Source organism: Pterocles gutturalis, unplaced genomic scaffold, assembly GCF_000699245.1.
Source record: "Pterocles gutturalis isolate BGI_N339 unplaced genomic scaffold, ASM69924v1 scaffold7440, whole genome shotgun sequence".
Classification (NCBI taxonomy): Eukaryota; Metazoa; Chordata; class Aves; order Pterocliformes; family Pteroclidae; genus Pterocles; species Pterocles gutturalis.
Genome location: NW_010145832.1, coordinates 11415 through 24405, shown reverse-complemented (window position 1 = coordinate 24405; position 12991 = coordinate 11415). Strand labels below are relative to the sequence as shown.

At 44.4% G+C, this 12991-nt stretch overlaps 1 protein-coding gene across 1 annotated transcript; it reads right to left on the bottom strand.

The window, feature by feature from the left end:
• Nucleotides 1-474: 474 nt before the first annotated feature.
• Nucleotides 475-12296, bottom strand: LOC104460332 (scavenger receptor cysteine-rich type 1 protein M130-like). The gene is made up of 7 exons (XM_010085514.1): nucleotides 12146-12296; nucleotides 7143-7457; nucleotides 5308-5625; nucleotides 3401-3715; nucleotides 2281-2592; nucleotides 1540-1857; nucleotides 475-827 (listed from the first exon to the last, which is right to left on the bottom strand). The coding sequence occupies exons 1-7, from the start codon at nucleotides 12294-12296 to the stop codon at nucleotides 475-477; spliced, it is 2082 nt and encodes a 693-aa protein (XP_010083816.1).
• Nucleotides 12297-12991: the final 695 nt, after the last annotated feature.

The window sequence follows — 12991 nt, the reverse complement described above, 5'->3', positions numbered from 1 at the left end:
AGCCACCACTGTAACCCCTCCCTTGCCACCAGCAGCAGACTGGAAGCTAGGGGAACTCTTAGCAGTTGCTTAAGGAGCCATTACACCCCTCCCCGCTACCAGACAAAACCCCCCACACAAACCATAACAGGTGCACAGTGGGTTGTTTCCCTTGGTTTCAGAGCGAGTTGTAACTGACTGTAACAATCACATGGCACTGGATGACCTCTTCCTGCACAAGGAACGCCTACAGCCCCTTGCTGTGAAAACCTTTATAGAAACCCTCCAATTTATCCCCCAAATATCCCACTCCGCATGTTTTGTGTGTGTGTGTGTGTCTGTGTTAATTCAAAATGAGGACTTCTGTAGACCCATTGTATCTTGGTGGGACCAAGGAAGTGTGATGACCAACTACGCTTGTAACCAAGAGAGAGCAGATGCTGTCAAAGCAAGTCTCCACTGTTCTCCGCTTCCCCTTCATGTAACCTTCCCCCCTCAATCCACAGTGTCAGAAAAGGATTTGCTGAACACACCTGAGCATAGAACTCCAGCATCCTCTTTGTGTTGGCAGTTGTGCTGGCCCCATGCCCTAGAGGGACATGCCCAGAGATCAGGTTCGGCGCCAGTGCAGTTCACATCATCCAGCCAGATCTGTCCTGAGCCTTCACCATAATGAGCAGAGACAAATGCCTTGATGGCATGTCCACATCCCAGCTGTTTGCAAACAACATTAGCATCTGATAGATCCCAGTTATCATCACAGATAGTGCCCCAGATGCCATCATGAAAAAGCTCTACTCTCCCAGCACAGCGCTCTGTTCCGTTCATCAGCCTGATTCGTCTGCTACCTGCAGGAAGAAAACCCAGCTGTTGACATGCAATATAATGATAATGAACAGGTCAGCATAATAGCTGTATGTTTAAAGAACTTTCAAAGAATCATGTTTTTGTTATATTCCAGTTCTTCTGTTATGGTTTCTCGGGCAGAACTCCTGTGATGCTAAAACCACATAAAGACCTACTCCTACATAAGGTAAATGTTTGAATATTTCCAGTGAGATGTTGCAAACAAGGACTGTCTATTCATACTATGTGGAGATCACCTTATCTCAGAGAGCCTGAAAAGCTGTTTTCTATCTGAACTCAGAGAAAGTTTCTGTTACAGATGGGTTATAAAATAAGATAATAGTAGAAACAGTTATAATTTACTTTAGATAGGCTGCAGGAATTTATAGATATAGAAATGTCACAAAATAAATCCTACTTAATTCCCAAGTAACAGTCAGAATATGTGATAGTCATGGCCAAATTAGTGTTCTTATGACTTCTGTATTCTATTATTTATTTTTTATTCTGTTACATTAATTATTTAAGAAATTCAGATGAAGAAATCATTGTATAAATTACACTTGCTTCTTGAACTATCATTTGTCCCTTAGGGTATACAGGTGGGTATCACAAATTCAGACTCATCTCTATTTAAGAGCTGGGAAGACCACAGCACAAGGTGGGCTAGAGGCAACCCAGGAAGTGTTCTGTTCCTTTTGCACAGTAACTCACCTGAGCAAATTACACCAACATCTTCAGCAACTCCTGTTGGCACTGTGTGAGAAAGGGAGGTCTTACAGAGCATCAGATGAGTCTCATTTCCAGCACACTGGACACTTCTTAAGCCCACAAGACCCATGCCTCGCTCAGACCTTGGAAGGTAATAGGCTTTCTTGGCAATTCCACACTGGAGCTGTCTGCATACCACATGACCATCTTTGATGTCCCAGTCATCATCCAGGACTCTGCTCCACATGCCATAGAGAGAGATCTCAACTCGCCCATCACAGCGGCTTTCACCACCTGAGAGTCTGAGTGATTCAGCAAGACCTGGGCTCAAGAGAGTTGGAAAATGTATTGAATAACATCTACTGCTCTTACTGCAATAAAAATAAGATGCAGGAGAGAGATGGAAGACAAATTTCTATGTTGGTAAAAAAATAATTCTCACCGTTGGTTAAGAAGACAGCCTCTGTTAATGCTTTGTTTGCTTTCATGCACACAAGGGTCTGCAATGGGAAGTGAGAAAGGCTTCCCCGAGCTCAGAGACTAGATCCTGTGAGGATTCAGGCACAACTAAACAATGTGAATCCCTCTACTAAATGAAGTTTTTATGCTGAAACCAAGGTTGTAAGGGCAGGGGAAAGGAAATTATGGACAGGCTGATATACCAGACTTACTTGGCAGAGTGAGATCACCAACACTGCTTTTTTATGAATTTTCACTGCCCATAAAAGGCCACTCCTGACTTACCTGAGCAAATAACAGTGGCTGCTTCTCTGGCTGAACAGGTTGGATTGCCCAAAGTCACTTGAGTACAATCCCACAGGCAGGACTCTGTCCCTTCACAGTGAAAAGCATCTCTCCATACAAGCCCATTCCCATCCAAAAAACGGCCTTCTGTCTGGATTGATTTTGCGTAGCCACAGTTCAGCTGACGACAGAGAGCATTGGCAGCTTGAAAATTCCAGTGGGAGCTGCAGAGTCTTCCCCACGTATCTCCATGGCGGATCTCCACTCTGCCAGAGCATGTGGTGCCATTCACCAACCTGCCCCCTGGGCACCCTGAATATAAGAGAAAGTGAGTAATGAGATGTCATATTGGTAACTGCTGATGGGCAGGACCTGAAAGTGCCTGAGAAATGGGAATGAGTTTTCCTTAGCATTCAGTAGTAAAAATGACTCCACTGGGCCACTGGATCTTCCATACTCATAATGAGACTTCAGTCGACCCTATTTTACTGAGAAGAATGACTAGAAATTAGGATCTGGTCCCCTTTGCATTTTTTAAACTCAGGGCACTAGGGTTCAGGGATCTAGCTGAACAAGTAGACCTTAATTATTCTGACTGCTGTCACCTAGGGCCTCCAGCTATGCATCCTTGGCCTGCTGGTCCAAGGCCTCACTTAAACCTGGACCAAGACTTCAGTCTGTGACTGGGGTAACGGTCTCCAGTCTTGCCTTCTGCTACTCCTAACTGTACTCTCCAGTTGGACCATATATCTGTTTGGCTACTTTGCCTTGTCTGGGACTGTCTATAGACCTTGTTATCAGTACCTTCCCTCTGTCCTCTGTGCAGATGCTTTGGATTGTGCCTTGATTGGTAAGGACACTGCCTGTGATGTCCTCACCCTCTGCCCCCAGATCATTCTACCTTGTGAAGCAGCCCTGTTCTTGCTGTTCCCTGACACTAGGAGCATTTCACAGAGAGCAGCCTTGTACTACAGGTGAAGTGCAGCCTCAAATCCTGGAAATGCCTGTAGCAGCAGACTAAAGATGGAGCTTGGCTCCACAGACACCGTCTGGATTTTGGGTCTGTATTTTTCCTCAAAGAAGTTTTTCATTTCTCATCTGAGACCTTTTTGCTGCTCACCTGAACATACCACATGAGCGTCTTTTCCAGAAGGGCATTCATCAGGACCTAGCACACTCACAGGACAGCCTCTCAGGTGTGAGCCATTCGTCTTGCAGCTGAATGTGCCATTCCAGACAGATCCATTTCCTTTCCCAAAGGACTGTCCACCTGGTATCAGTAGGGCAACACCACAGTCCAGCTGCTGGCAGAGGGCATTGGCAGCTGGTAAATCCCACAGGTAGTCACACAGGGGTCCCCATGTGCCTCCATGAAGAAGCTCTACATTCCCTGAACATGTGGTACTGCCATTTGCCAGCCTGTACCCACCATAGCCTGCAAGAAGAATAAGGGAATTTAGCAGCTACATCTTTTCTGTGCTATTGCACTGAATATTGTAAGAGAGATCTAGCTACAAGGAACCAGCTGCAAGGAACTAACACTCCCTATGTCTCAGGAAACATGTTAGACCAGGATGCTCATAAGCCATCTCTGGAAAAAAAAAAAAGTCTTTATTGTCCACATTGTAGTCTGTACTACATGACTAAAAGTCTGACTCTTTAAGTCCGATCTCTCCTACTCTGTTCTGCTCTCTCCTCCTCCCCGCCTCAATACTGCTGCTGCTTTACAATATCTTTTCTTGCAGGGGCAGCTCCAGCATTGCCTTGTACTTGGAGCATGTGAGAAACTCAGAGTAGGAGCTACTAGTGGCACTCTCTCAGTAGTTGTTCATCTCACATTACCTGCTAAGCAGCAACTGCAGTGTGCAATTCTCAGCTTTCATCCATGCCACAGCATAAAGCTCTGAACATAACAGGCCATGCCCATCAGCAAATTCGAAATAATTTAAGTGCAGCATGGGTAGGACTCTGGTGTCCTACTTCCAGCCCCATGCAGTCCCTCTGTCTTCTCACACTGTTACTTATCCTTGCCTGGTCCTTGCATCATACTGCCCCTAATCAGACATGGATTTCCATTCTAAGCTGTGACTGTTGCAAGATGGAGGCAGGAGCCAAGACCTGTCAGTTATTGATACCTTAACTGGGCCATTTGGCTGCCACAGTTCCCCAGCCAGCACTCCAGGTTGCAATGGCCAGTGGGACAGTGTCCAAATTAGTCTTGAAATGGACTGCAGCCCTTTGACTGGGAAATGGACATGAACTGCAGTCTTTTTCAGCCTTGTTTTGTGACAGGATGTTGCCAGCAGCTCTGCCTCATGTTCAGTTTACCCTTTGCGATTTGTGCCCTCAGGAAAAAAAAATTGTTTGCTAGGTGTAATCATCACTTCTGCAGTGGGTGGCAATAAGTTATCTGTATTTAGAGCAGCCATGACTGTATGGAGTTCTTAAGTAATGCTACCTGGCAGTCACAACTAAAGTAATCCAGGCCTCTGACAACTTTTTCTCTCTCTCTCTTTTTTTTTTTTTTTTTTTTTTTAAACTAACTTAAGTTTGTAGCTTGTGCCTCCTTTGACCTTTTGGAGGTATAGTACCTCTTCCAGTTTTATAATTAACTGAAGTGCCAGGGATAAACATGCACACCAGCAGCACAGAAAGTAAATTAATTTCTCCATGTTCCTGCTTGTCTGCTCTGGCCATTTCTCCTTTTATGTATATGAGAAAGACATGGAAGGAATTCTCATCACTATTGAGTGCATACCTCTAGTAGCATAAAAGAAATTACAGCCCCTTTGAGACCTGCATCCCTGGTGCAGAAGCGAAGTGGTTAGAAAAGCCCATGTTAAACGCAGACTCTCAGTAGAGTGAATGAGAGGTTGTGGGACTGCTCCCTGTTACTTCCTGGCCTTCCCTGGATGGCTCAGGGAATGATAGGGCTAGCACCTAAGAACCTTGAGGACCACAGAAATATACAGAGGCTCTGAACTGTGGGTTGACAGGAGGAAGACATATAGGACACATGCACATTACGTCCATCAGTCCAAAGTCTCACCTGAACATACAACAGTGGCATCATGAGAGCACGTCTTACTATGGTGCAGCATCCTGGGACAATGTGTTTTTTTACACAGTGAAACTCTTCTTGCCAGATCAGTTCATGACTGTCTCCAAAGTGAGTTCCTCTCAAGATATCCACAGCCTGGCCACACTCTATCTCATTACATATAACAGAGGCAGTTTTGAAATCAATGTGTGAAAAACAGACTGTAGCCCAAGTTTCTTCTTGCTTTACTTTCAGATGTCCGGAGCAGGCAGTATCCCCTCCAGCCAGACGCAGCCCAGAGAAACCTGGAAAAAACCCCCAAGAAATCCAACATCAGTGGTTGGTTGTACTGACTTAATTTAATAACTTCCATACCTTCATGGGCAAGACACGTCACTTCTCTGAGGATTACTGACATTTTAAAATAACCATTGTGGCAATTCCTGTATGCCACTGACAAGAGAGAAAATGGTGTGTGGGAATGCTTATTTCTTAGTATGTGAAAATACAAGATCCTTGGGAAGCTACAGGAGTGAAGTTTCGAACGTTTGCCATATGCTTGAGAAGTAGCAATCCCCAAATAAATAAACAAATAGCCATTTACTAGTGTGTGTCCTCGAGACTTCATTATTCAAATGAATAGGAAGCTGAAGTGCCCCAGAAAGAGGAAAGAGGAAATGTTGCACCCATCATTAGAAAAGGCTGAAAAGACAGTCTGGAGATCTACAGGCTGGTCAGTCTCACTTTGGTACCTGGGAAAAACATGGAGTGAGTCCTCCTGGGACACATTTCTGTGCACAAGGTGAATGGGAAGAACAGCATGGATTTACCAAGAGTGAATCATGCCTGTGTGGCCTTATTACTTTCTCTTATAAAAGTGACTGGATTTGTGGATGAGGGGAGACCAGTGCATGTCATTTACCTCACAATTAGCAAGGCCTTTGACACTGTCTTGCACAATATTCTTGTGTCCAAACTAGGATGTTACAGTCTGGGTGAGTGGCCAACTACTTAGAAAGCCGATTGAATGGTCAGGATCAGAGAGTAGTGACTAGTGGATTGCTCTGAAGACTGGCAACAAGGGGAATACCACTTGTTGAGTCCTTCCGGTGACCTATTCTGTTCATCATCTTTACCAACAATCTAGAGGTGATGGAGTGCATTTTGGGGGTGGGGGGAAGATAATCCCAGGGGCAAAGCTGCCATTCAGAGGGACCTAGACAGGCTGGATTAATGGGCTGACAGGAACCTTATAAAAATCAACAAGGACAAATGTAAAGTCTGGAAGCTGTGAAGGAAAAATCTCTTGCAATGGTACTTTATCCAAGGAGCAAAACCAAGCATATCTTGCAGAGGAAGGCACCTTTTTTTTTTTTTTTTTTTTTTTTTTTTTTTTTTTTGCCATTGCAGGCTGTCCTGTCTTAGCTTACATGAAGATCTGGAGAAGAAAGGCAGTTGTATGGCATAACACAATTTCTTGCTTCTCCATCTACACTTGCTTTTTAAGCCTCATTCCTGGTCAAAGACAAGTTTAGTACTGCTCTCGTGTTTCCTGGGAGAGCTGTGGTAAAAACAGTGTTTCTTTTTCTGTTCTGTCATTTACCGTGTCTACTTCCATTCTATGTCATTGCTGTGCCCAGGCAAAGGAGACAAACACCTGTAGTCAGCAGAAGACTTAATGCTGGCGAAACTTGCTTTGGCTGACCAGAGGCCACAGAGGAACTTTTAACTCTGTGCAGTACTTGTCTTTAGTCAGCTAGGACAAAGTTTTATCTCAGCCTCATAGCATTTTTCTATTATACAAAGTTGGATGACTTCTTACCTGAGCAGATCACTCCAATATCAAAGTAATGAGGGCAGGTAAAAGTACCCCATCCTGTATGTGAGCAGTTCCAGAGAAAGGATTCATTACCATGGCAATCAACTCGATACAACCATGTTGGTCCAGATCCTTCTCCAAAAGGAGCTCGATTAAGGGCCTGAACAGCAGATCCACACTGTAGTTGCTTACAAACAACCTCAGCATCTTCTATGGTCCAGTCACCATCACACACAGTACCCCACTGCTCCTCATGTTTTACTTCCACTCTCCCAGAGCAGGGGCCAGTTCCGTTTGACAGCCTCAGTTCATCAGCACCTTCATACACAGAGACAGAGCAAGGTTATGGAAAGGACAGTGTCTAATCATGATTATCTGTTACAGATAGGTAATAAGATTATTATTACTCTTAATTTACTCTTAAATCAGACTTATTCAGTTCACTTTCCTAATAGTCCAACTTCAAAGTTTGTTTTTTTTTTCAGGGAATTTTGTCTGTGTTTACAAGTTTGAGCTAACTGCACTGCTAAAATATAAGTTATTTCTAATGACAGGTGAGCTCTCTCTTCTTCTGAACTATCAGAGCTGGGAAATGCTGGGTAATGTCCCTGCTGTGTGACTCACAAAGGCTTCAGCAAAAACTCCTCCTTTCTCTTTGTTGTTCTGCCATGATGATATCCAGCTGAAAATGTTCATAGGGCACCAGTTTCTTTGTTTCTGTGTTTAGTATGGTGTGAAGAAGCAATTTCCATTGTCTGCCTCAACTTCTTCCTCTCAGACAAACTATTACTTGCAACTCAGTGTCCCAATGCTCTATATTCTTATTTCCCCATTCTTAGGAAGCCAAGCTACACAAGGAGCTGCTAGGACCCAAGAAAAACAGTTTGAGTGTTAGTGTCTTACACAGACACAGTAAACACTGGAAAAACTGAAGTGTGTAGCCTAAAATGTAATGACACATACAGAAAAAAAAGAGTGGACTTGTTCAGGAATTGCCTTGGTTTTTTTCCCAGTCAGGAATTTTAAGGCAAGAATTTTGGAACATCTTTTCATAAAAAAAAAGATTGTTTACTTGCAGAAAGTTTCATATTTGCTTGAGTAAAAAACATACATAGAGTCACAGAATCCTAGAACATGTTAATACTCTGAATTGATGTAGACGATGATTTTCTGTAGATTTTGTGAAAACAAAGGCTGAAACAAAAAAAAAAACCCAAACCTTTTGCTAAATTCCATGAAAACCAGCCACTGTTGCAATTAAGCAATATGGATGGCATTCATTTGTTAGGTTTTGTGATAGAAACCTTGTCTCCATGTCCAAAGGAAAACAGAGGAATGATGACAGGTGTAGGAACCCTAATAATTCAGTCAGGGTCCTGCTCTCACCCTTTGTAGGGCAGAGATTGTCCCGGTGTGAAATCCATCATATGAATCAACATGAGGGCTTTCCATGTCACCTTAGAGAGTGAGGGGGGTATGGGACACTCTGTGGGATGCAAGAGAAGTGCATCTTTGAATTGCACAAGGCTTATTATGGGACGTTTAGGAGAGGAATCAAAAGTGGGGAAAGGGACAGATCGAGGATATTTGGCATGTGTGGGAAAATAGAAGGGTAAGTGGCTAAAAGGACCAGAGTCAATGCACACAAACTGAAACACAGGAGTTTCCATCTGAACGTCAGGAAACACTTTTTTTACCATGAGGATGACTGAGTGCTGGAACAGGTTACCCAAGGACATTGTGGAGTTGCCTTCCTTGGAAGCATTCAAAAGCCATCTGGACATGATCCTGACAACTGGCTCTAGGTAGCCCTGCTTGAGCAGGGGTGTTGGACCAGATGACCTTGCGAGTTCCTTTCCAACCTCAACCATTCTGTGATTCTGTGAAAAGTTGCCAGTCAGGTAAGCAGGCTGCTGGTTAGTATGCTTGTCTGGCTATGTCCTGCACCTAATCAGCGCTGTCTCTTGTGTCTCATTATTAAAATGTATTTCTAACTGTTTTCTGGGTGAGGTGACTGTTCAGTGTACATGTGTCTGTATGGAATTCTAAGTGCCAGCGACTGGAGCTGGACCACAGGCCACAGAAGCATGTGTCTTTGGTGCTGTACTGGTTTTGGCTGGAATAATTTATTCATAGTAGCTAGTCTGGGGCTATGTTTTGGTTTTGTCAGGAAAACAGTGTTGATAACACAGGGATGTTTTAGTTATTGCTGAGCAGTGCTTACACAGCATCAAGGATGCCTAGAAGCACCTGCTTCTCACACTGCCTCACCAGTGAGTGGACTGGGGATGCACAAGAAGTTGGGAGGAGACACAGATGGGATAGCTGACCCCAACTGACCACAGGGATATTCCATACTCTGACATCAGGCTCAGCAATAAAAACTGGGGGAAGAATGAGGAAGGGGGGATGTCTGGAGTCATGAAGTTTGTCTTCCCAAGTAATCATTACAGGTGATGGAGCCCTGCTGTCCTGGAGATGGCTGAACATCTGCCTGCCGATGGGAGATAGTGTATGAATTCTTTGTTTGCTTCTGTGTGCAGATTTTGCTTTACCTATTAAACAGTTTTTATCTCAACCCATGAGTTTTTCTCACTTTTACCCTTCTGATTCCCTCCCCCATCTGTGACAGTTCACCCAGTTCCTAGTCAGATTTTGGCCAACACAGCTCATGCTAAGTCCTGATGTATGCTCGGGGCAGCACCATTAGGTGAAAGGGAGAGCACCATATAGGCCAGACAGGTAGCCAGAAAGAGCTAAAGGGCCATAATACAGCCATTATTACCTGCAGAGTGCGAGCTCCTGCAGCCATCACCTTTGTCTGGCAGTTTCTTCAGAATCTACTGACTTATGGAAATGGTATAGACCAAACTTCCAAGCTGGAAGGTATAAAATATCAGCTTACCCAAAAAGCCTCTGAAGCAGATGCAACAGCAGCTGGACTGCTGAGGCTTTCATGGTTCACAGTATGATACAGGGGATGCCAGCACGGTGATGGAGGAAGGATGAGCCTTCTCACCATCAGCTAGGTTCCTAATTCCTTTTTTTCTTTTTTCTCTTAGGTGCACGAATTAAAAGTTACGGGTTTTAAGTTATGAAACCTTATGACTTGAATGGTGAATGCTTTATCAGATTTGGCTGGAGCCTGCAAGATGGCAGGCTTCCTGTAAGTTAAAGAAGACAAAAGGGAAAGCTGTTATGCACTCACTACTAGGCAGTTGTCTTAGAGCAGCAACAGATATGACTGATGCATTGAAAGAAGAAAATGTACAGTTGAAAAAGGAAAATGGAAAGAATACCCGGAGGTAAAGTGTAAGCAATGAGAAATGCAAAATAGACTGCTTGAGTCAAAATTTCAGCCCCAGATAATTGCAGAAATTGAAGAGCAGAGGAGGAGGTTTTTGGGAACACAACTTTATTGCGCTGTGTATTGTGGTGATTGGGATGGGGACATCTAGAAAGAAGCAGACCTGCACACCCTCCCCTCAGGGCAAAGTGAGAAGGAGGATCATTCCCTGCCCTTTGCCCTCTTGGCATCAGTAATAAAGACTGAACAACAGAGCACATCTACAGGGGCACAAAACCTACCTCCCTCCAAAACAACTACTAGAGAGTTTACTACCCTAGAATGAAGAGATCTGGAAAAGAGATACGGAGCTGACACATGGGACTGGCTATCATGGGTCTGGATGGCCAGAACCAACCACAGAATCACAGAATCACAGAATGTTAGAAATTGGAAGGGATCATCTAGTCCAATCCCCCTGCCGGAGCAGGACACCTAGATCAGATCACACAGGAACGCATCCAGGCGGGCTTTGAATGTCTCCAGAGAAGGAGACTCCACACCCTCTCTGGGCAGCCTGTTCCAGTGCTCTGTCACCCTCACCTGAAGAAGTTTTTTCTCATATTCAAGTGGAACCTCCTATGTTCCAGCTTGCACCCATTGCCCCCTGTCCTATGTCACAGATGCCTGGCTCCATCCTCCTGACACTCACCCTTTACATATTTATAAACATTGATTAGGTCACCCCTCAGTCTCCTCTTTTCCAAGCTAAAGAGACTCAGCTCCACTCTGCCCCAGCTGAAAGACCATCATTGGCATTAGGTTTAGGAATCTTGTTAGATTCCATGGGGCCAAATATTACCAGTCCCATATGGACTTGTGCTTTTCACTGGGGACACACTATCCATCCCATTGATCTTGGGGGAAAATTGTGTGGCCCTGGAATTCAGCAGCCAGCCTACAAACTGCCCTGGTCAAAACAGCTCTTTTAGCCGATGTAGAAGGACCAGCACCCGCTGACCTGAGTGCCAGACAACCCCCATGCGCAGAACTGAATCCTTGGGAGGTGATTTGTGAACCTGTACACTTTCAGACCCATAATAAAGGGAGATGAGGGGGTGCTGAAATCTTTAGCTTTAGCCATTAAGATAGGTTTAAATGGCATTACTTTCCAAGAGGGCCTTCAACATATGCTAGCAGATTTACCACTACATGCCTCACAGGATAAAAACCAGGGGAGAACCTCAGCTAAAGTAAAGGTGATAGAAGAGAGCCAGCCTGTCTCCATGTGAGAAACAAAAGCAAAAAGGGGAAACTGAGAATCTCCCTTGACTGCTACTGAGCCTAAGAGATTATGGAAAGTGTGTTTAAATAAGAGGCACTCTCCGAGTCAGTTAAATGGGCTGCTGACTAAATGGGCTGCTGGCTCCCCTTCTACAGCAACTGGACAGCTTTTCCTCATTCACTTCTCGTGGTAGCCCTCTGAGACCTGTGTGAGACAGCTAGGGAGCCAGAGGATGCAAGGGCTTTGAGCTCAGGGATATACCCAAATCTATCCACACTAAACCTAGACCATGAATATGTGGGAAACTAGGGGTGGGTCTTGGTTCAGTGGCAGTACTGGCAGCTGCTACACCCATTTTTAAGGAGCCAAGTCCCAAGAAGATGGTGGCTTTCTGGGCTGCAAGTGCACATTAATGGTTCACGTCCAGTCTATCACCCACCAGTATTCCCAAGTCCTTCTTTGCAGGGCTACTCTCAATCCATTCATCCTCCAGTCTGTCCTGATCCTGGGGATTTCCCTGAGCCAGGTACAGGACCTTGCACTTGTTCTTGCTGAACTTCATGAGGTAAGGTTCATATTTGCCCATTTCTCAAGCCTCTCAAGGTCCCTCTGGATGGCATCCCTTCCCTCAAGCATGTCAACTGCAACACTTAGCTTGATGTCAATTGCAAACTGAGGATGCACTTGATCCCACTGTCTATGTCATTAATAAAGTACCAGTCCCCGTATGGATGACCGAGGCACACCACTTACTACTGATCTGCATTTGGACATTGAGCTGTTGACTGGAACTCTTTGGATGTGTCCATCTAGCCAATTCCTTATCCATTGAATAGGCCATCCATCAAACCCATATATCTCCAATTTAATGACAAGAATATTGTGTGGGACCATGTCAAAGGCCTTACAGAAGTTAAGCTAGACAACATGAGTTGCTCATGATAAGGCCATTGGTGCTCTTTGTGTCACTCTTGCATGTTTCTGTCTGTGTGGCCAGCCATGTACAGATGTATATGTATGTGTGTGCATATCTGTATATCAGTATATGTACATTACATATGTGTTTGCTTTTGGGGAGTACAAGTTAGGTTCATTACCAGTTGGACCTTCAGGAAATAAAGCTGTAACTGCCTTGTCTCTTATTACACTACCAGTTTCAGCAATCTTCTTTTAAAAGAAGGATTTTATCAGACATTTAAGCAGTGATAACATGAGAAAGATACATGCCTTAAACCTTGGGATACAGGCCAACCAGAGATGAAGACAGATATGTAATTATTT

Excerpts from the sequence above, each read along its gene's own strand:
- LOC104460332 (XM_010085514.1), bottom strand. The coding sequence starts at position 12,296 with ATGGGCAAATATGAACCTTACCTCATGAAGTTCAGCAAGAACAAGTGC. Across the intron at positions 3,716-5,307 it reads GAGACTTTGGACTGATGGAC|GCTATGGTGGGTACAGGCTG; the intron begins GTAATGTGCATG and ends TTCTTCTTGCAG. Across the intron at positions 828-1,539 it reads TGTTGGTGTAATTTGCTCAG|GTAGCAGACGAATCAGGCTG; the intron begins GTGAGTTACTGT and ends TTCTTCCTGCAG.